General features: G+C 38.2%; 1 protein-coding gene across 7 annotated transcripts in view; it reads right to left on the reverse strand.

Annotated features, from left to right (window-relative positions):
* Positions 1-4,697: 4,697 nt before the first annotated feature.
* Positions 4,698-20,864, reverse strand: part of ptprfb (protein tyrosine phosphatase receptor type Fb) — a 214,825-nt gene continuing 198,658 nt past the window's right edge. For all 7 annotated transcript variants that reach the window (XM_065276015.2, XM_065276020.2, XM_065276018.2 and 4 more), the window contains 11 exons: positions 19,741-19,864; positions 19,451-19,626; positions 17,448-17,567; positions 17,204-17,358; positions 16,746-17,031; positions 14,615-14,793; positions 11,833-11,959; positions 10,426-10,551; positions 8,847-9,001; positions 6,484-6,619; positions 4,698-6,243 (listed from right to left, as the gene is read on the reverse strand). In XM_065276015.2, coding sequence (XP_065132087.1) covers positions 6,175-6,243; positions 6,484-6,619; positions 8,847-9,001; positions 10,426-10,551; positions 11,833-11,959; positions 14,615-14,793; positions 16,746-17,031; positions 17,204-17,358; positions 17,448-17,567; positions 19,451-19,626; positions 19,741-19,864 — 1,653 coding nt within the window. In that variant the 3' untranslated portion in view covers positions 4,698-6,174. The remainder of the gene's footprint in view (positions 6,244-6,483; positions 6,620-8,846; positions 9,002-10,425; positions 10,552-11,832; positions 11,960-14,614; positions 14,794-16,745; positions 17,032-17,203; positions 17,359-17,447; positions 17,568-19,450; positions 19,627-19,740; positions 19,865-20,864) is intronic.

Genomic DNA, 20,864 nt, shown 5'->3' on the forward strand with positions numbered 1-20,864 from the left:
GTATATTATAATCTATTACAAGACGTGCATCTGAAATCTGATGTAAACAATGGAAAATATATCCATATTTCACGGATTATACGCATTTGTGGACAAAAATGGTCATTGGATGTACTTTGTTGGAGAGTTTTTATGGGTTATTCACACATCTGAAACAGACTGGATTCGATTCGCGTTCCTTATACCAGCACAAAGGTAAGGAGTCAGTTTATATTATGCATGTTGTTATCTGGACTTCTGTAATAAAATACTATATTTATGATACTAGAGCAGTTTAATCTCAAAACGGACACCATACACTGATGCTAAACCCTTAGACCTTTTAAACGATGTGTAGTAGTGTTATTATTATTGTTGTTTATACACAGTAGGCTATATATATATTGTTAGCAGCATAAAAAAAACTGACGTCTTTAGGTGCGCGAGCTAGTGCGCGTCGAGAGGTTTTAATATAGTCAAAAGTGATATTTTATGAACTCTGCGGTAGGTAATGATTATCGTTAATAATAACTAGTAAAATTTTTATATTTTAATGAGTTGTGTATAATGTGTGAATAATATAGATTTAATGGTTTAATATTTTATTACTGGTGGCCATCTACTTTATACTTATCTTTTTTATATATATATCGAGTAACACTAGGGGGCAACAGCGACAAATGCCTTATAAGTCACACTGCTTCACAATGCTGGCTGCTATGTGTTTCATTGTGTTTGGTAAGTAATACGAGTGATGTATCCTCGAAAATCATGTATGATTATATTAACATTTAATGTGAATTTAAAATATGAATTTAGTGTGTTTCTGTTATGCTTCACTGTTACAAATTACCGCGTTGGCGATCTTTTTTGTGATTTTAATATAGTAAAAGTGTAGGAATTATGTTTTTAGCAGATTGATAGCCATATTTTGCTACAAAAATAAAAGATAAACGGTGTTGCTGTAGTTGGTATAGATAACCACAGTTACATTTGGGTCACAATTAACTGTTTATCTTTATTAACTGATTTACTGTATTTCCATCACTCCCTAGTAAAAAAACCGTTATAAACACAGTAAGTATAGTGATCAATTCCCATTACAAGCTAATATTTACCTAAAATAGCTGAAAACCTATGCAAACAGATTGACAGCCCTGCTTGGTTTGGAACTGTAGAACGTTACATGAATCACGTGACCGCGCGGCGGCGAGATCAAAGCGTTTCGTAACTCTGTTATTATACGACTCTGGTTGTAACGTAAATAAAGTAATGCATAAACGCTTCTCACTTTTTGTCTGTGTAGTCTGTATGGCGTATTAAAAGTTAACAATGTATTCTATTCATTAAGGGTTAATAGGTCCTTTAATAATTCAGAAACATCATATTAAAATATTATCTTGCATGGTTTGTTTTATATTAACTATTTACTTTCCTCATACATGCGCAATCACACTCCTACTGACAATGTGGTTGTGTTGTATTTCTTTTTGAAATGTTTTTGTTTCTCCTAAAAAAATATACCACACAAAATTACCACCCCCCACCACCACAGGATTATCTAAAGATAATTATAGAAATCTCAATTTCTTTTCATAAACTAACGCTGTGACAGCCAAAATAAACATCACCTCTTGTCTCCTATGTTAGAATGGATTACAAAATTTAAGCCAGCATGAAAAGACAACTACTGGTTTCATTGAGAAGATGCATGCAGGTGTGTCTTAAAACATAATAAAGCTTTATTATAAATAATAAAACGCATCATAAAGTTTAAAGAAAGTGAAAAGCTGGTTTTAAAGGAGGTAAGAGAGAGCTCAAGATATCACCAGATGTGGGATGATGGGAAGAAAAGTACAGGTGTATAAAAGCTAATGCAGCTGCTTTAGAACTGATGCAGTGTGTGAAAAAGCACAAGAAAGAGATGAGATAAGAGAGTGGTCATCAAACTACTGATAGACAATAAAGAGAGTCTGATGAAGACTGCAATACAGGGCTTTTGAAAAGGTTATTGATGCTAAAAGAAGGCCTGTACAGCAGTGGTGGCTCGTGACTGCTCTTCCGAGGGGCGCAAATTCAAAATAGTTGTTCGGAGTATTATGTGTGTTATGTCACAAGATGCGCCGAACACATATTTTGAAATTACAAACCACACAATTTCAAGACGGGCTACATACATGTTGTGACGAAATTCACATCGTGCGCCCTCGAAAAAAGAAGTCACCGGCCACCACTGCTGTACAGATATGCATCAGTGAAGTAAATGTATTTAAAATATTGTGATATTAAATTGAAAGTTCACCCTAAATTTCTTTATTATTAACTCGTTATTTAACACTTTTGGGTGAAAGGGTTTTTTGGTTACTGTCTTTTGTTGTTCTTCAGAACCCAAAGAATTTTGTCACCACTGAGGTTACCATCCACTCCCATAGTAACTAGAAAACCACAAGAACAACAAAAGACAGTAGTTGGGTTTCCACCCAAACGTGAAGCGAATCTTTTCAAAATTCACCAAAAATGAAAAGGTTTTAGGTGAATTTACTTTAAGTTGTTTGAGCAATTGACGGTGGTATTGGTAGTCTCTGCTGAAAAACCAGCATAGACCAGCATAATTCCCACCAAAACACAACATATGCTCGTCTTGCTGGTATGGCCAGCATGGGATGCTGGTGCTGATTCTGGTATGCTGATGACCAGTAGCTAAACCCGCTCAAAACCAGCAAACCAGCACCAAAACACAACATATGCTGGTCTTGATGGCATGCTGGTTTTTACAGCAGGGGTAACCAACAGTAAACAAAACAAGGTATGTGTGGAAAATGAAGATAAGACTGCATGTGGTCACAATGGGGAAAAGTAATAAATTTATTAGCCGTGCAACTTGTAATTGCCAAACTAAATGCTGTGCACAGAAGGAATGCAGCATTTTTGATGAAGGCACTTGCAGCAAGGACATTGCAACGTATCAAGCCGCATATGGTAAGATAACTGCAGCAAAAAAAGCTAGACGATCACTCACGTGGGTTTAATGTTCACTAAGTCAGAATTAATTTGGCAAATGCATTTCCATCTCCCATTATTCGCAGGTACTCTTTTTCACATAAATCAAAAAACACCTCAAGTGAGCGTATAAACTTTTTGAGTTAAGGTATGTTTAATCGAAATTTTGGCATTTCCATCACTCGTTTTTGATGCAATAAAATCATGGTGATGGAAACATGGTGGTTGAAACAACATGACGGGAGGAATTATGATAAAGTCGGTCTTGTCCACGTCAACAGGCCCAGGAAGTAAACTGTTGCCTACAATCTGTGTGTTTTTTGTAGTCCAAGAAAAGAGGTTTACATTAGAAACAATAACACGCGTCATCGTTTACCTTGGGGTTTGTACCTTTTACATATCGTTAACATGTACTAATACACACTTACACACCAAAGGAAATGTAAAATCGTGAATAGGATAATTGGTGCTCTTTAAAACCACCTTTGGAAAGGCTCAGTCTAAAACTTGAATAAATAATTTGCAGTATGTAAAGCTTTTACAACTTTAGATTATTAATTTACTATTTAATTTAATTTCTTGTCAATTATTCAGTGCAAATCAAGATAATGGATTAATCACAAACTGTGACAAACAAATGACTATGACACGTCAGCAAGAAAATCAGCAAGACGTCATTAAAAAATATATAATGTAGGAGGAACGGTACAAAATAATTATGTATATCAGCACAGCATAAATAAATTGTCCTTAATAATAAATCTGCGACTTGACATGATGAACTCTTTATCTTTGTAGATTATTACAAGTAACAATTGCTGTATTTATTTGATAAATTATTTATTCACTTGTGTCTACAGTCTTTGTTTTGAAGACTGCGTGAATACAAAAATTGTAGTTTCCAATTTGAATAAGCATTAAACTCCAGTTTAAATATTGCGTGAAATGCCTTTTCACACAAAGTAGTCATAAGGTCATCATAAAAAAAGACATTATATTACAGTTTTGCTATTAGTATTCCAGCTATTCTAGATGAGTCATCATTAAAACCTGAAAGCAAGTTTAACAGAGAATCCAATGATGCAATATAGATGTAGACATTTTATGGAACACTTTACAATAAGGTTGTATTTGCAAACATTAGTTACTTCATTAGCTAACATGAATTAACAATGAACAAATGTCTACAGCATTATTAATAGTTCATGTTCATTTCAGCATTTACTAATACATTTTTTTTTTAATCAAAAGTTGTATCTGTTGACATTAGTTAATGCACCATGACCTAACACAAATAACTGTATTGCCATTACAAACTTACATTAACAAAAATGAATAAATTATGAAAAACTATATTGCTTATTGTTACTTGAGTAAGCTAATGCATTTCCTAATGTTAACAAATACAACCGTATTGTAAAGTGTTACACAATTTATTGTCTGCCTATAATTGTCTGCTTGGTTATTTATGACGGAAAACCAAAGAACATGTCGTTATTTGTTGAATAACTACATTGTCTATCCCAGAAAACCCTGTTTACCATTGAATACAAACGTTTGAATGCAATACTTTAGTACCATGACTATGCTTAATAATATTTACTTTGCATGAAGCAAAAATAAAATGCTGTTAATAACTATACAAATGATCATGTCTTCCTGATATGCAACACCCAGTGTATATATATATTTATTAGGAATAATACAAACAGACAAAATTTTGTACAAAAACCAATTACTGAACTTTATTAACATCAAGGAGTTTATCCTGCAACATTTTTTATTCCAGTTGTCTTATTAACAAATAGAAAACAGACTGTGTATACAACAGATCGGACCTCTACAGCACTAATCATTCACAAGGTAAAAATGGACTTGCCAACATATGCTGAACGTATGGCCAGGTCTCTCTTTAACGTGCCAGTTGTATTTGAGCAGGCATGAAATGACGTACTGTAGAAAGAGTTTATCATTTGAGTTGTGCTGCCCCACCCCAACAGAGAAAACCAGCAAATTCCCGGGGTGCGTAGATAATACAGTAGATATAACTTTGTACCATTAAAAGATTCACAGACAGCAGTCTCTTGTGTTGTTTTCTCTATGTTGGTATATCAAGAAAATCCAGGATTACGTTTCGAGAGAATTATTGACAATAGAGCAGAAGCTGTTTATATACTGTATCTATAATAGTATTCATATTTATTTATAATTATAAATTTATGTATATATATATATTTCTGTATAAAAAGAAGAGTTGGATTAACAGAGCCGACTCTCCCTCGGGGGAGTGGTTTATACTGTACAGGTGCCAATGGCGATTGGTCTCATTTCATTATCGGGTTTTTTAAGGATCCCGGAGAGGCGGGTCGTGAGGGTCGTGTACATGCACTGTAAATGCACTCCAATCAGAAAGAAGTTGGACTTTTATTCTTCGCAAATCATGTTGTATTTAACCTCTGCTAAGTTTCTATACAGTCCGATTTGTTTTCTTTAACCAAACTTTAAGTTTAGTACCACTAACCCAAATGCACAGATTTCTCTTTTTCGTTGACAAAACAATAAAGGCTTTTCCAAAGTGAACCCGCTCTTTTTAGCCCAATAAGACCAATTATACATAACGAAGAAAGAAATTATAAAATCATGTTACAAATTCAAACCATCAGCAGCTTGGAGAACAAAAGTTCTCTGGTATTAGTATTAGGAACATGTTAAAAACACATGTCATTGTGCTAAAATAACCTATTTATATAAAGAAAATAAAACAGTACCAATTAAAAAAGGTTGACCCACAAAAAAAAGGCAATTAAGACAAATGATGTTAAAAAGACGATTAAAACAAATACTCTAAATAAAAATAATAACAATATTGTCATACTGAATTTTTAAAATAATAACAAATGGTAATCGTGATTTCGAACGGAAAAGAAAGAAACATAAAGGATTTAGTGCTACCAGTACTCCGACTGTAGTGTGGGTTGGCGTATGCTAAAGAGAAAAACTAGAATGTAGTTTTAAGATGGTGCTTCTTGAAAGAGAGTTGTCTATATTTCTTAAAGCAATCTCTGCTGTGATTGGTTAACCGGCCCCCCAGCTCTCTGTACAGGATGGGGCAGGGTGTGGAATGGTGGCTCAGAAGGAACACTTTTGGTGCACTCCTGAAGAGTTGTACCAGAGGGCTATATTGTCCACGAGTGGTTACGTTGCATAGTGATCAAAGCTCCCCAGGTACTCCAAAGCCGCTCTGTAGCACAGCTGGTACTGGTCCTAGAGGTAAATATTAACATGTGTCAGCATGATAAAAAGACATCTTAACTAACAACACTGAGTAGACGTGACAAAGACCCCACACTCCGTTATTACCGCTTTGTAGTGCACACATATCAACTGAACTACATGTCAGATTATGTTACGGGGGTTTTGATATGAAATATGAATTATAAATGCCCGGTTCGCAGCTAACGTGGCTTTAACTACTAGACAGGTGATATTATTATTGCAGCGTACCTCTGTCTGCACCATGGCAGGCCTTTGTGTGCGCAGAGTCTTAACTGTCTGGAACAGATCCACCACACCCTCATATCTCATCCTCTCCAGGACAATACTGAGAGTGATGAAAACACCTGTCCGTCCTACTCCAGCACTGAAAAACAACAGCATCCATTAACACAAGCTCCAGGGTAAAGACTTATGTCACATAGCACTACAGGCATTCCCAGCTGGGGCTTCGCAGATCTGGAGGAAATCATTATGCAACTAAAGGAAATTTGTGAAGTGGTGATAAAAATAAATAAACCAACTAATATTACATTTAAAATGTCACATTGCAATATAAAACAGAATCAATCCATTTCATTACGATAAAAAATAAAAAACAAAGATTTATTTGACACACATAGTTATAGGCCATAATATGGTACATGTTTTATGCGTACGCGAGGGTCCGCATACAGTGCGTGTGATGCAATTTTCATCAGGATCTGTTAAAATCATGCGAACATTGTATATGTATGCGCCTACAAGAGAATGTAGCATGTAGCTCAGGAGATGCATTGCATTTTATCATAATGCGCATGCATCGAACGTCTGCATACATGTATGAGTCAAATAAACTATGTTTAGCAAGACTACGTGCTTAAGTATATAACTGTGGACATAATTGTACGTTTCATTTTTAAATAAAGTATTCCAACATTTTTATATGGCTGTCTGGAACGCTTGATTGCAATAATCTGTAAACATCTTAAACAAATATTTTATATCTATTTATTTATATGGAAGGTAGCCATGTAATAACCAGGATAAACTATTGTTAATCAAAAAATTACCTTTTTAGAGTGATACAAGACCTTTTTAGTTTTTATGGAGACCCGTCTTTGTTTATTTTGCAATAATTACTAACTGTTCATCATTCCTTACATATTGTGGCTTACATATTTACAATTTTCCATCTCTTATTGATTAAAGGACAAGTTCGGTATTTTAGGGGCTGTTTACACTTGGTTTTAAGATGTGTTTTCATCGATCGGATCACAAGTGGACGAGAGAGACACATTACGTTTACACCTGGTATTTAAATCCGTCTCTTTTGTCCACTTTCGACCGCTTCTGTCCTGAATACTGTGAGGGGACGGTCCATGAGACGGTGGGCGAGTCTCTCTGCTGTCATTTAAACGCGAGCGGGAGTAATTATGAGTTTATATGGACGCGAACTTATATTATGTCAGAGCCCGCTGCTTGTTTAGCAAGTAAACATGCTGCACAGTGTTTTGTACGTTTATTTGTTGTACGTTTCTCTGAATTTTCAGTGCAATTGATGAATTAGGATCGCGCAACTTTACCTGCTTTCAAAACGAAACTACGGAGAACACCCGCAGTAGTTTTATCAATGAAAGGCTAAAAATAGCGCTGTTCACCGTATGTTCACGCCAGAAGTCATAAAAAGATGTAAAACTTGTGTTTAATACCTCAGATTAGATAAATGGGTGGAGAGAAGGCGGTCGCGTGTGGCTGTTCGAACACATTCAACCACATTGCGTTCCGCAACTCCAAAGCGATCGGATCGAAAGTGGTTTAGACTACCTCTGGATGTGGTTGAAAGTGGTCGAAAGTGGACACATTCAAAACGTTTTGAACACCGTTTACACCTGGCATTAACGTCGTCCACTTGTGATCCGATCGATGAAAACGCATGTTAATGCCAAGTGTAAACAGCCCCTTAGACTTAAAGCCCTGTTTACAGATTGCTTATGATGAAATAGAATGGTTTTGACTGAAATTTCGACATTTGCGGCTGCCCTGAGAATTTTCGCGTGTTTGTGTTTCAGCTCAGACCTCTACAATGGGTTTAATGGTGCACTGGAACAATCCTTCCTAAAATGCATTAAACTTTTGTTTACAAAGACGTGAAACTCACTAAGTGGTCAGGGGTGTTCACTGATATGCTCACACAAAAATCGCTCCAAAAGACGCATTCCAACAGGTTTTATCGTAGTTTTTACCAACTCCATTGACTTGTATTAGTTGTGCTGTGAGGTACGGTATTACTCCGCGCCAGGAACTTTGTTTCTATTCTTGCAATTGGCAATGGCGGATTAGTGCCACCACCTGGGCTGGAGTTTCTATTATTCAAGCTCTCAGCGGAAGAATATACGAGTGTGAGGTGTTTGGAAAAATAGGTCCACAAGTTAACAACGAATGCTAAAACAGCTGTTGGAAAGCATCTTTTGCAGCGATTTTTGTGTGAGCATATCAGTGAACACCCCTGACCACTCTGTGAGTTTCACGTCTTTGTAAACGAAAGTTTAATGCATTTTAGGAAGGATTGTTCCTGTGCACCATTAACTTGTCCTTTAAAGTAAACCCCATACCTGCAGTGCACAGTGATTGGTCCGTCCTGCCCAAATTGCTCCTTGGTTTTATGAACTTGGCCAATGAAATCGATAAATCCTTCACCAGTTTTAGGCACTCCCTGTTCTGGCCAATCGGTGAACTGGAACTGGCGGATGGTTCTGGACTGGCCATCCTGAAGGAAATTGAGAGAACAATAATTTATTACGATGATGGTGATCAATATGTATCAGTGCAGAAAGGAGTTCTGGTATGGAGAACTAGCTGGCTCTAGAAGTCTATGTCCATATGGTTACAGTATGAACATTTGTTGACGAGCTGTGTGTGTACATGTTTAGCTACAAGCTGAACCGTGGGCCTATTTAAAGGGTACCAAGTATGGCCTTTTTACAAGATGTAATTTAAGTCCCAGATGTGCCCAGAGTGTGTCTGAAGTTTCAGCTCAAAATACCCCACAGATCAGTGGTGGCCGGCGACTTCTTTTTTTGAAGCGCACGATGCGAAGTTCGTCACAACATGTATGTAGCTTGTCGTGTGTGTGGTTCGTAATTTCAAAATATGTGTTCTGCTCTTTGAGAGATTGTGTGTGCATCACATGTCATGCCTAAATAAGTGCCTGCAGCAGAGGCGTCTAAAGGGTTTATGATAAAAGAGACGCTCGCGTTTGCCAGATACTCGCATAATCTCATGCGTAATCAGAGTTTACTGTTAAGGAAGTGTCTAGCATGTATTTTGTGAACGTGAGCGTCTCTTTTATCATAAACGGTTTTGACGCGTATGCACTTATTTTGACAAATAAGCACACATGATCTCTCGACACGCAGGACACATGTTTTGGAAAAGGGAACCACACACGTGGCAATCCAAACACTTATTTTGAATTAGCACTTCCTCGGAAGAGCAGTCACGAGCCGTCACTGCCACAGATCATTTATTATAGCATGTCCAAAATGCCCCTATTTGGTTGGGAGCAAAAATGTGCTGTTTAAATGTCTGTACCTTTAAATGCAAATTTAACAGTGAACGCTTTCAGTTAAAATAGATCTGATTAATACAGTCTGAGACAATAGTATCTACTGAATAGAGTACAACTCGCTGAGAGTGGAAAATATGCTAATACAGGACTATAAGTGGGCGGGGCTTTATCAATGTGACCTCACATTGATAAAAGAATCAAAATGGCATGTCTATTGAGACTGCTTTGGTTTAATGGAGATAAAAAAACAAGGAGCGAGTGGATTGTTTTCAACGTAGCGTGGTTGTGTGCACACACTGCCTAAACACATTATGTCCAAACACCTTGTAAAAGTGGATTTTGCATAATGGGTGACCTTTAAAGTCTAGTTTGCAGAAAGACCAACACTAGCTCCCACACTGCAGGAAGTTAGAGCGCTGGGTTCGTGTGAAACATCCACCGCCGGCAACACTCCGGCAATACCCAAAAATAACTTTAAGTGTGTGACTTTAAGTGACTTTAATTTGAAATAAAAAGACAAATGACGCTCCTCTTGAAGATACAGGCTGATTATTACAGAATGATGGCAGATTGATGTGGGATGAAAAGCTGCACCCAGTGAATGAGGGAGTGAGGACACGTACCCTGGCATCTGTGACTTTGAACTCTCTCAGTATGTACTGGGGCATGTTGTATTCAGCCATGGGATCCACCACAAAGTACTGATAGCGGGCGGAGCGCTCAGCAGGCCAGTACTGATGGCACTTCTCCTACAGATATAGACATAGAAAAGTGTCAGAGAGAGAGGAAAAAGTAAAAAAATGTGAAACTTCAACTCAACATCAAACATCATGCATAACCTATTTCACTGCTGTAATGTGAAGTACTTCTATGGAAAACAGGATATTCAGCAAGAAAATAAATGTAGGGCAGTACTAGATGAATGAATTTTTTGAAGCAAGTGCTTCATATCAAAATAGACCAAAGTGGTTGAAAGGGGCTGTTTACAAAAAAGATGACTTAGTGATGAAAGCAGGATAGTTAAAGGATTAGTCCATTTTCTTAAAAGAAAAATCCAGATAATTTACTCACCACCATGTCATCCAAAATGTTGATGTCTTTCTTTGTTCAGTCGAGAAGAAATTATGTTTTTTGAGGAAAACATTGCAGGATTTTTCTCATTTTAATGGACTTTAATAGAGCCCAACATTTAATACTTAACTCAACACTTAACGTTTTTTTTCAACAGAGTTTCAAAGGACTATAAACGATCCCAAACGAGGCATAAGGGTCTTATCTAGTAAAACGACTGTCATTTTTGACAATAAAAATAACAAATATACACTTTTAAACCACAACTTCTCGTCATGTAGATCCGGTCATGATGCGCCAGCTGACCCCACGTAATACGTCATGACGTCAAGAGGTCACAGAGGACGAACGCGAAACTCCGCCCCAGTGTTTACAAGCGTCTTGAAAGAGGACCGTTCTTACGTTGTTGTATGTGGAATGATACTAATTAATGTCTTTGTGGCAGTTTATTGTTTAAAATGGTCCACAAATGTGCGTTTTATATATGTAACACGTGACCTCCCTACGTCACTACGCATTTACATTAGGTCGCGCTGGACTTGACCTAGACGAAAAGTTGCGGTTTAAAAGTACATATTTTTTATTTTTCTTGTCAAAAATGACAATCGTATTGCTAGATAAGACCCTTATGCCTCGTTTTGAAACTCAGTTGAAAAAAACTGTTAAGTGTTGAGTTAAGTATTAAATGTTGGGCTCTATTAAAGTCCATTAAAATGAGAAAAATCAGGCAATGTTTTCCTCAAAAAACATAATTTCTTCTGGACTGAACAAAGAAAGATATCAACATTTTGGATGACATGGTGGTGAGTAAATTATCTGGATTTTTCTTTTAAGAAAATGGAATATTCCTTTAAGATAATTTTCTTCTTAAAAGCATTGCAGCAAGTAAAATAAAAAGAGACAAGATTGTAAAAAGTTATGTCATGTTGACTTTAACTATTCATATGGCATAATCTTACCCGTCCCATTTCTCTGAGTTTGGTCAACATCACAACAATAGTGGAATTGTGCTCCCATAACATCCTCCAAAAGTCTTCAGTGGTCTCCGCCAGAGGGCCCTGAGTGGCAATATAGGCCTTCTGCTGTCTGTGGACACACACGAAACCATCTTTAAAGACCCTGAACACTTTTTGATTATCACATGAGCTTTAAAAGTAACTACTAAACAGCTGTGCTTCACCTATACTGAAACTATAGTCTTTGTTGTCTTAAAGTTTATTTTTGAACTAGTGAGGCTGATGGTTAAATTCAGTAATATTTAACATGGCCACTAGGTGGCAGCAGTGTGCCTTGCTAGAAAAACAGCTTTTACAATGAACAGGCCACCACTGTCTCATACAAACAGAGCCACGGGTTAGCAACTAATGAAGGTGCTACAGGCGGGCCAATAACATGGAACTGGGAGATTAAAGTGTGCTGGGAGCCTTGTCCCGGCAAATCAAGAAATGGGAGAGAAAAAGAGATGGAGAGAGAAAGCCATTCCAAGGCTTAAACACACCCCTCTACTGGCTTTGATGAAACTTAATTATCTCTGTATTAATCATGCAGTTGTTTTATTGGAGGCTTTCCCTCTGTCAAAAAACGCAGCAAGAATTAGCCGTAATTTTACCCGACATAATCTGGCTATAAGTAAACTACATCTAGCCAAAATATACTTGTATTTGGTAATATGCCAGTTTTGGCGCAATCAACTGTGAGATGTATGATACCCTAATCATGTCAACAGTGATTACAAGTTTTGTTTAATTTCATTTATTTTTTAGGATACGGTTAGACATCTATAAAATTGTCATTGATATCCCAAATTTTGTCTTGTTTTAGCCGTCTGGGCTCTTTTTGGGTGGCTATTAGAAAACAGCAAGAAGGTCAGGCGCGTTTTTGTGCTTACCACATTAATGTGATGTTAAAAAGCGACTTAATCGTCGGCCTTTGAAAAGACTAAAAGCCGACAGACCCAAAAGCAGGAGAAATTAACGAAGAACCGCGTTGAAATCGATCTCGTTTAAAAAGGAGACCGGTGTCAATTACGCATATGCTTAGGTTGAGCTTCTCTGCAGTAGCGCTCATTAAGTTTTAATTCAAACGAGAGGGGCTGATATATCGAGCCCCCAGACATTTCTTTCACACACTCTGTGACATTTCGTGCCCACGCGCCGTTTTACGGCAAACACGACTGGCCTTTTCTTTCTTGGCATTCTGATTTTCTCAAGCGCTTAGCCCATTGAGAGCATCTCCCTTTGTAATTCAATAAACAGCTGTCAGACACAGTAAAGGAACAAAACAATGTGAAGGCTCAGAATGTGTAGACAAACTACACTGTGCTGCCGACTGAATATTGTAGTGGGGATAAAAGAGTTATGGATCGTCTTATTTACTATGTACGGTTATGTAGTACGCTATGAGCAGAGAAGAACAAAGAGAGCTCAACAAATGTACAGCTTGAAATAACAGTCTCAGTATCAATAATAACAATTCTTCTGGTTCCCGTTGTGTCCCCCCCCCAAAAAAATACCAGAATCAAGGTATGCAAGTGCAAGAAGGGAGAAGCTGCTATCTATGCAAGCTTGATTTAACAATTTGTTCTCATTTTGAAATGTATTAAGAGTGAAATTTATCAATGCACCTGTCTGCTTCTAAACTCAATTTCCGCTACTGCCATGGTGAAGCAATGCAATTTTGCTGAATTAAAGCTTATAGGCATGTTTATGGATAGCTACCGTGAATCAAGGGCACAACTAGCAATTTTGGGCCCTATGAATGTATACAAGGTTGGGCCCACTACCACACATGTTACTATTAATAAAAATTATCTTTGGGGCCCCAAAAGTGTGTGAGCCTATAGAATTGTCCTACGTTTGCCCCCCGTATGGCGCTTTTCCATTGTATAGTACCCCACGTTTTAGGTCAGGTCAGCTCACTTCACTTTGGCTTGGTTACTTTTCCATCGAGTTTAGTATCACTTTGTAATGGGAGGGATTATAGGCGTGTCGTTATATTTGCGCTGCCTACTGCTGTGACATCATACAAGTGAGAACGTTGTTGTACGTTCCCATACATTAAATTATTTCTCAAAATTAAAATCGACCACCATAAATAGATGTTTGCACATCGCGTTTATCACTACCTCTGTCTCACATGACAGTTTCTGTACAAACACAGGTGGCATCAGTTGACACGCTCCTCTGAGCCTAATTTAAAGTTGCATTTAAGCATATATGCATCACAAATGTGCCGCCACAAACTGCAAGTCTGGAAAATAACTGGTATGGTTTTTCTAATTCTCAACCTGTGGATGTTTTTAATCGCTAAAGGGAGTATGGGAACTTATAGCATAGCAATCTTTTACATTATAGCGACGACGCTGTTAGTGATGATTCTCTCAGACCAATCAGTGATCTACAGTGTTTTCACGTCACGTTTTTGGTATCAGCTTAGCTTGCTTGGAACCCCAACCAAGGTGGTACTATGCACTGCACCCAGTGGAAAACCCCCAAAAGTAAGCTGACTCAACCCAAACGGTGGGGTACTAAGCAATGGAAAAGCGCCATTAGTGACCTGCCATGAATAACAACATATCTGGTCTAACAGCAGGTGACTTAACTGCTTCCTATAGAGTGCTGAGGTTAGCTACATTTACTATCTACAATGGGTATGAAAAATATCTACTAACCAGTGACTTAATTTACCAAACCAGAAAAATTGTATTGAACTGAAGCCAAGGAAATTTGCATGAACAGCTACCTGTATCCGTCGATACAGCTGGCATTGATGTAGTCAGAACCCTCCACTCCTCTGATTGGCTGGAGGCACACCCGTGTTGATTCAAAGGGCATGATATTGACCAGCCGGTTTTTGAACTTGTTGCAGGGCAGGTTGGCGCTGATGAATCGTGAGGTGTGGGCTTTGGAGTTGGCGAGCCTCTGTGGAAACAAAGCAGGGTTTAGATGGCTTTCGAACAGTGAACCCCCCTAAAAATAATCATTTAAAATGCAGGGACTGTTATTGTGAATGCAGGTGAAGGGAAGTGAGATTAGAGTTTTGTGCCGGGTTTAACAGGCTGACTGGAAAAGCGAAGGCGTTACTGGCAGCGGGGAAGAGAAGGCACAGATGGACATCAGCAGAAAGCGCATAGAGACCATTGGCTCTACTACAAGCTGTGTCTGTACGGGGTTTACAACTCCAATCTCTGCACCAGATGCTGCTTCTGCTTCTACAGTAGTAGCCACTTTGAGGTGAGCATCATAGTTATACCGCTGTTCATATGGACTCCATACACACTATTCACAGATGGAGCAGCGAAGTTGTCAAAAACTTTTATAGTGTCTTGGACAAGTTCGCCTCAGGGTGTGTTAAAAGTTATTTTTATATTTATGCTGTGCTGGTTCACTAGCAGGCATCTTTGGCATAGTGTGGATGCAAACTGTTTTGGTTTTCAATGTCATTTTTAAAATGGGTTATTCGAAGTCAGCCGTGATTTATTTATTTTTTGAGTCTGATAAGTAAGGGAAAATGTATTAGGCAGCTGGCTGTTATCGCAAAAATAAGCCCTGACAGTGTGCATCAAACTTTAGGAGCTTATGTAAGGAATAATTGATGATGGGCCATCAAATTATTCGTAAATACACCCAAGGTGATGCGATACAACAATACAATTATTTAAAAAGGACTGGAGTCAATTATTCTGCTTATACCACGGTTATCACAGACATTGCTCTATAGTGGTTATTTTAGGACATTTGACAGGTCAGGTGTGCGATTATCAAAAAATAATCATGTGGTATAATTTGCAATAACAACCAGCTGCCTTTACATAATACTGATTATTACATGGCTATTTATCGCATAAGTAAGGTAAGGAACATTATATATACTTCCTGGAGAAAACTTTTATTTTTAAGATAAAACAAGACATTCAAATGTCATGAACACACTATTTGGTTTAATCATTTGTAAACGGGTCATTGACGTGAAGTTAATTATTTTGTGTCCGTATGGTTCAATTAAATGTAAAAGGTTAAAATCTCAAAATAAATAGCTAAATACAGATTGCTTGCATACATTCTCTTTTTTGAGAACCAAGTCTAAAAATTCTGGTTTTATTTCATTTTGAAAAAATATTTGTCTGTAGTAAAATAAAATATATACTAGTAAAATAAAATATAATCATCTAGTTTAGTGTAATATGATTTTTTACATGCATTTTTACATCATTTGTCAAAGATTTTTTAGAAAACAGAGCTGTTTTCACCCTATTACAAAAACGCATAAAAATTTACATTTAGAAATAACCAATAAAATGCCATTTTAATTTTTTTTGATGATTATGCTTACATGCCATTAAGGTGGATAATATATTTAATATTTCTCATTCTTTGGCGCAATTGGCCGATACACAAGTTGACATTTTCAGGTCCATTCAGTCTTAACTTTCATAAAAATGGTGCAAATGTAATGCTTTGTTGCATAAAATTAACATAAATACACTATGTGCACTGAAATAAACCTAATGCATGCATTTAAAACAGATTTTTGAATTTCTCATCTTGCCATCTTGTTTTTGTCACTAACCTAAATATGATGTCATTTGTGTTAAAACAAATTAAAAGTTATTTAAAAAAAAGTGTAATAATAAACGGTTCCTGTTGAAATGATTTGCAGCATCCAGGTTATTACGTGTTATTAGTTTTGAGCGGTTGTTATCTGGGAATAACAAACCTGCAAACTGGCCAATCAGAATCAAGCATTCCAACGAGCCATGTAATAATGGGGGTTTAATCAAAATAGTGTATTATTTTAACGTTTTAATGATAAAAATGACTAAGCGCACATATATTTCCTGTATAGATGAGTTAAAAAGACATTGTGCGGTCACCTTAAACTCCAGCTCCATGGATGTGACCGTCTCTCCAGCCGGTGGCTGAGTAAGCTTCTGAATGTGGGCGTAAAGGTTTCGGGCAGGAACTTCGGTGTTCCCACAGGTGGCGGCCTCCAGTAAGGCCTCATGGATGAAGATGTACTGGTCCTCTGTCTGCACCATGTAGTTTCTCTGAGCTCTCATGCACGTGACGTGACCGTAGATATCCACCGTCTTCTCGTGCTTCATGCGTTCCAGCATGGCATCGATAACTATGAAGCAGCCAGTGCGGCCCACTCCGGCGCTGCGAGACACAAAGCCGTTAGCCCACTAAAGAAACTGTGTAGTGATAAATCAAATTCACAAGCGTTTCTGCCATCTGCAGTTGCAACTGCTCACTTGGAAAGATTGTTTTATAAGAGCAGAACAAAGTGAAAAGACCAGCAGTAAATCGAAGACTGGGGATCGGTGCTCACCTGCAATGCACAACCATGGGTCCAGCATCAGGAGGGTTGCAGGCCTTGACCCTGCGCAGGAAGGCTAGGATGGGGGTGGGGTATTCAGGCACTCCGTGGTCAGGCCAAGCCATGAACTGTAGCTGCCTGATCTCTCGTTTCTCGCTAGAGCCGTTCTGTTTGAAACCATTGGAAGGAAGGTGGCTAAGTGGCGTGCAAATATAAATTGCTTTATAGAGAAAAAACAACAAACTATTTTTATTACCTTGTAAAGGGCAAAAGTGCGCACACTGTAGGTTGCCAATTCCACAGCGTCGAGCATGGTCACCTGGATCATCCCGTACGTCTCTGTGCCACGGATAGGCCAGTACTGGTCACACTTGACCTGTTGAATAAGTGGTGAGTAAAGAACAGTCAAAAACAAGAGGACTGCTGTAGGTATTAAAGTATAAATACTTTATATTTAATTCTTATTAACCACTACTGCTATATTACTCACACTTAAAGGGGACATATCATGAAAATCTGACTGTTTAAGTGTTATAATTGGATCCACAGTGCTTCTATCATCATAAAAAGAACATGTGAAAAAGATCAACCCAGTAACTTAGTTTTGGTGAATCATTCTCTGCAAGCATGTGAAACAATAATTAAAATTTGGCTCCCCTTGTGATGTCAGAAGGGGATAATACCGCGCCTTAATCTGCACTATCCAACCACTGCACTGCCATTTAGTGCAGAGATCAGCTCATTTGCATTTAAAAGGACACACCCAACAACGGCACATTTTTATTCACACAAGTGGCAATTTTAAAATGTTATAATAAATTATCAATATGTTTTTTTTTGCTAGAACTTCACATATGTACTCTGGGGACACCAAAGATTTATTTGACATCTTAAAAAATTATTGTGAAATGTCCCCTTTAACGTAGAGGTTTTGAACAAACCCCAAGTGTTTCACTTTGGCACAGGTTGTGCTATAAACATTACTGATTATATAGATGAATTTTTTAAAGATGTAAAATAAGTCTTTGGTGTCCACATAGTGCATATGTGACGCTTTAGCTCAAAATACCCCACCGATAAATTATTATAGCATGTTAAAATTGCCACTTTGTAGGTGGGAGCAAAAATATGCCGTTTTTGGGTGTGCCCTTTTAAATGCAAATGAGCTGATAAATGCAATGAACAGTGACGCAATGGTGGTGGTTTGTTGAAATTGAAACTCAATTGTGCTGTCAATTATTCTCTTTCTGCACTAAATGGTAGCGCCATGGGTGGATAGTGCAGATTAAGGGGTGGTATTATCCCCTTCTGACATCACAAGGGGAGCCAAATTTCAATGACCCATTTTTACATGCTTGCAGAGAATGGTTTACCAAAACCAAGCTACTGGGTTGTTCTTTGTCACATTTTCTAGGTTGATAGTAGCACTGGGGACCCAATTATAGCACTTAAACATGGAAAAAGTCTGATTTTCATGATATGTTGTTTACATATAATAATAATAATAATGAAAGAAAATAAGTTATGGCAGGAAGTGTCTCATAATTCACAAGGACGACGCTTCTTCAAAATCCAGGGCAATGCTTATAAAGGCCAACTTTTAAAAGCAAACATTATTAAAAAATGCATAAATGCGGCCGAACTGCATGTCATTTATAGAGCTCTTCGTTTAGTCCAGAGACAAAGATAAACCTTAAACAACATAGGGTATGGTCTCTCCCTCAGGCTAACGTCTAAGAAAGAGCTGGCAGTAGTGAAACTAGGTCAGCTGTTTCTATCTGCTATCGAGGTTTCATCACAGGGGTGTGTTTACTCCCTTCAACCATTAAGCATGTTTTATGGGTGCACAGCCAAAGCCTACTCATTTACCATGCTTGTGCTGCCAACACATCTCATGGACTTTAAGTCCTTACCTCCAATCTGACCTTACATCCATCAAATAACCGGAGTGCACAAATTCCCTAGGAGAGGAGTTACTGGTTATCTACTGTCAAACATGACATCTGATGTAAAGCTGCTCTCTCACCAACCACGGATGCTATTGCCCAGCTGCTGTGCCCGGTACAACAGTGCAACACTAGACCACACAGTAACCAGACTTTTATAGGGACGTGGGGCTCTTTAGTACCAAAATCTGTTGCGAATCATTGCATTGGTTGAACATATGGTGTTATGTTCTCATGTGCTCAACAGGGGTGTAATTGGAGGTAGGCTGGGTGCATTGTAAAGATTACAATGTACACATGACTACATTCTTACCCTGGACTTCTCTTCCAATCTAGTCATCATGACTATAGTAGTGGCTCTTTGCTCCCACACCATCCTCCAAAAGTCGCTCAGGGTTTCGGGCAGGGGGCCTTGCGTGGCGATGTAGGCATTCTGCTTACGGTAGCCGTCAATGTAGTTAGCATTGATGTAGTCACTGCCTGGTACACCTGCAGGGAGAACACAAAATATTAAAGAACTAAACCAACACGTGCCTCTGCATTTGTGGTAAACATTTACACATCTGTCACCATAATGAAGTGGTTAAGGTCAACAGTGTTTACCATCCACAGGGGTCAAAACGACTCTTGAGTGGTCGTAAGCGATAACGTTGGCATAGCGGTTCTTTGGCTTGTTGACCTCCAAGTTGGAATTCTCCCACGTAAACTGCTGTCCTGGTTCAATTGACTGTAAAGAAAAAGAGACCAAAGCAAGAGGGAGAGAGAAAATTCGGTTCAGTCTTTTGAGGAACCTTGTTTGAAGCTTGATACCACAGAGTGCCGTGGGGGTAAATTTGAACTAGCATCACTTCAGAAGGAGAGGCATTGTTTCTATAGCAACCTGACATTTCGAAACTGAGACCCAAAAGAACCAGAAATGACTTTTCCACCAGGGGCTGGTAAAACCGACGAAATGACAAAGCCCAAGAGCGGTAATTTGGACCCATTTGTGGCTATGTTTGAGTTGTGATCCCTTACTAGTGATCATCTGCCCTGCAATGAGAGCCCAAGTTCATCTGCTGTGTTATCAAAACCAAACAACAGATGGCTTTGTGTTGTCTGACACCATAAATCAAACACCATCACTGCGGGAGGCTCTGACAATAGTTGTTATGATTTGCTTAGGCTTCACCTGATCTCTTTTTAGGCACGTGGGTTTGATGCTAAAGACTTTATGTATAGGAGAGAGCATCCAGATGCTCAGACTGGTCTAAAGAAATACAGTTGTCCTTGTGGACTTCAAGCCTGCACTTGTTTTTGATCTTGCTGACAGAGGTGAGGAGGAAAGTGCAATGGCCAAGAAATACCAGATTTAACAAAGAGACTGCAGATTTATGGAGACAGACAGGAAGTTGTAGAGACCAGACAGGTGAACACATCTGGAGGAAAACGCTGCATACAGCACTGGCATTCTTGCTTGAGGTTATACCATGAATGGGTGTATGTTATTTCTCTATCTATTTATTATTAAGATGATAAGGAATTGAGGGTTTATGTTTAAAAGGTCATTTCTACACTAGTCCCCAGCTTGTTCAGATGTTTAGGAGACTGTAGGTAAGTTACAACAGTAATAAACAGCAACAAAACAGTAACAGTATACAGTAATACAAATGAAAGGTTTGGGACTTTTATGACATGAGTGTTAAGGGCGATTTATAGTCGTGCGTAGGTCCTACGGCGTAGCAGCT

The sequence above is a fragment of the Paramisgurnus dabryanus genome, chromosome 6, assembly GCF_030506205.2.
Source record: "Paramisgurnus dabryanus chromosome 6, PD_genome_1.1, whole genome shotgun sequence".
Classification (NCBI taxonomy): Eukaryota; Metazoa; Chordata; class Actinopteri; order Cypriniformes; family Cobitidae; genus Paramisgurnus; species Paramisgurnus dabryanus.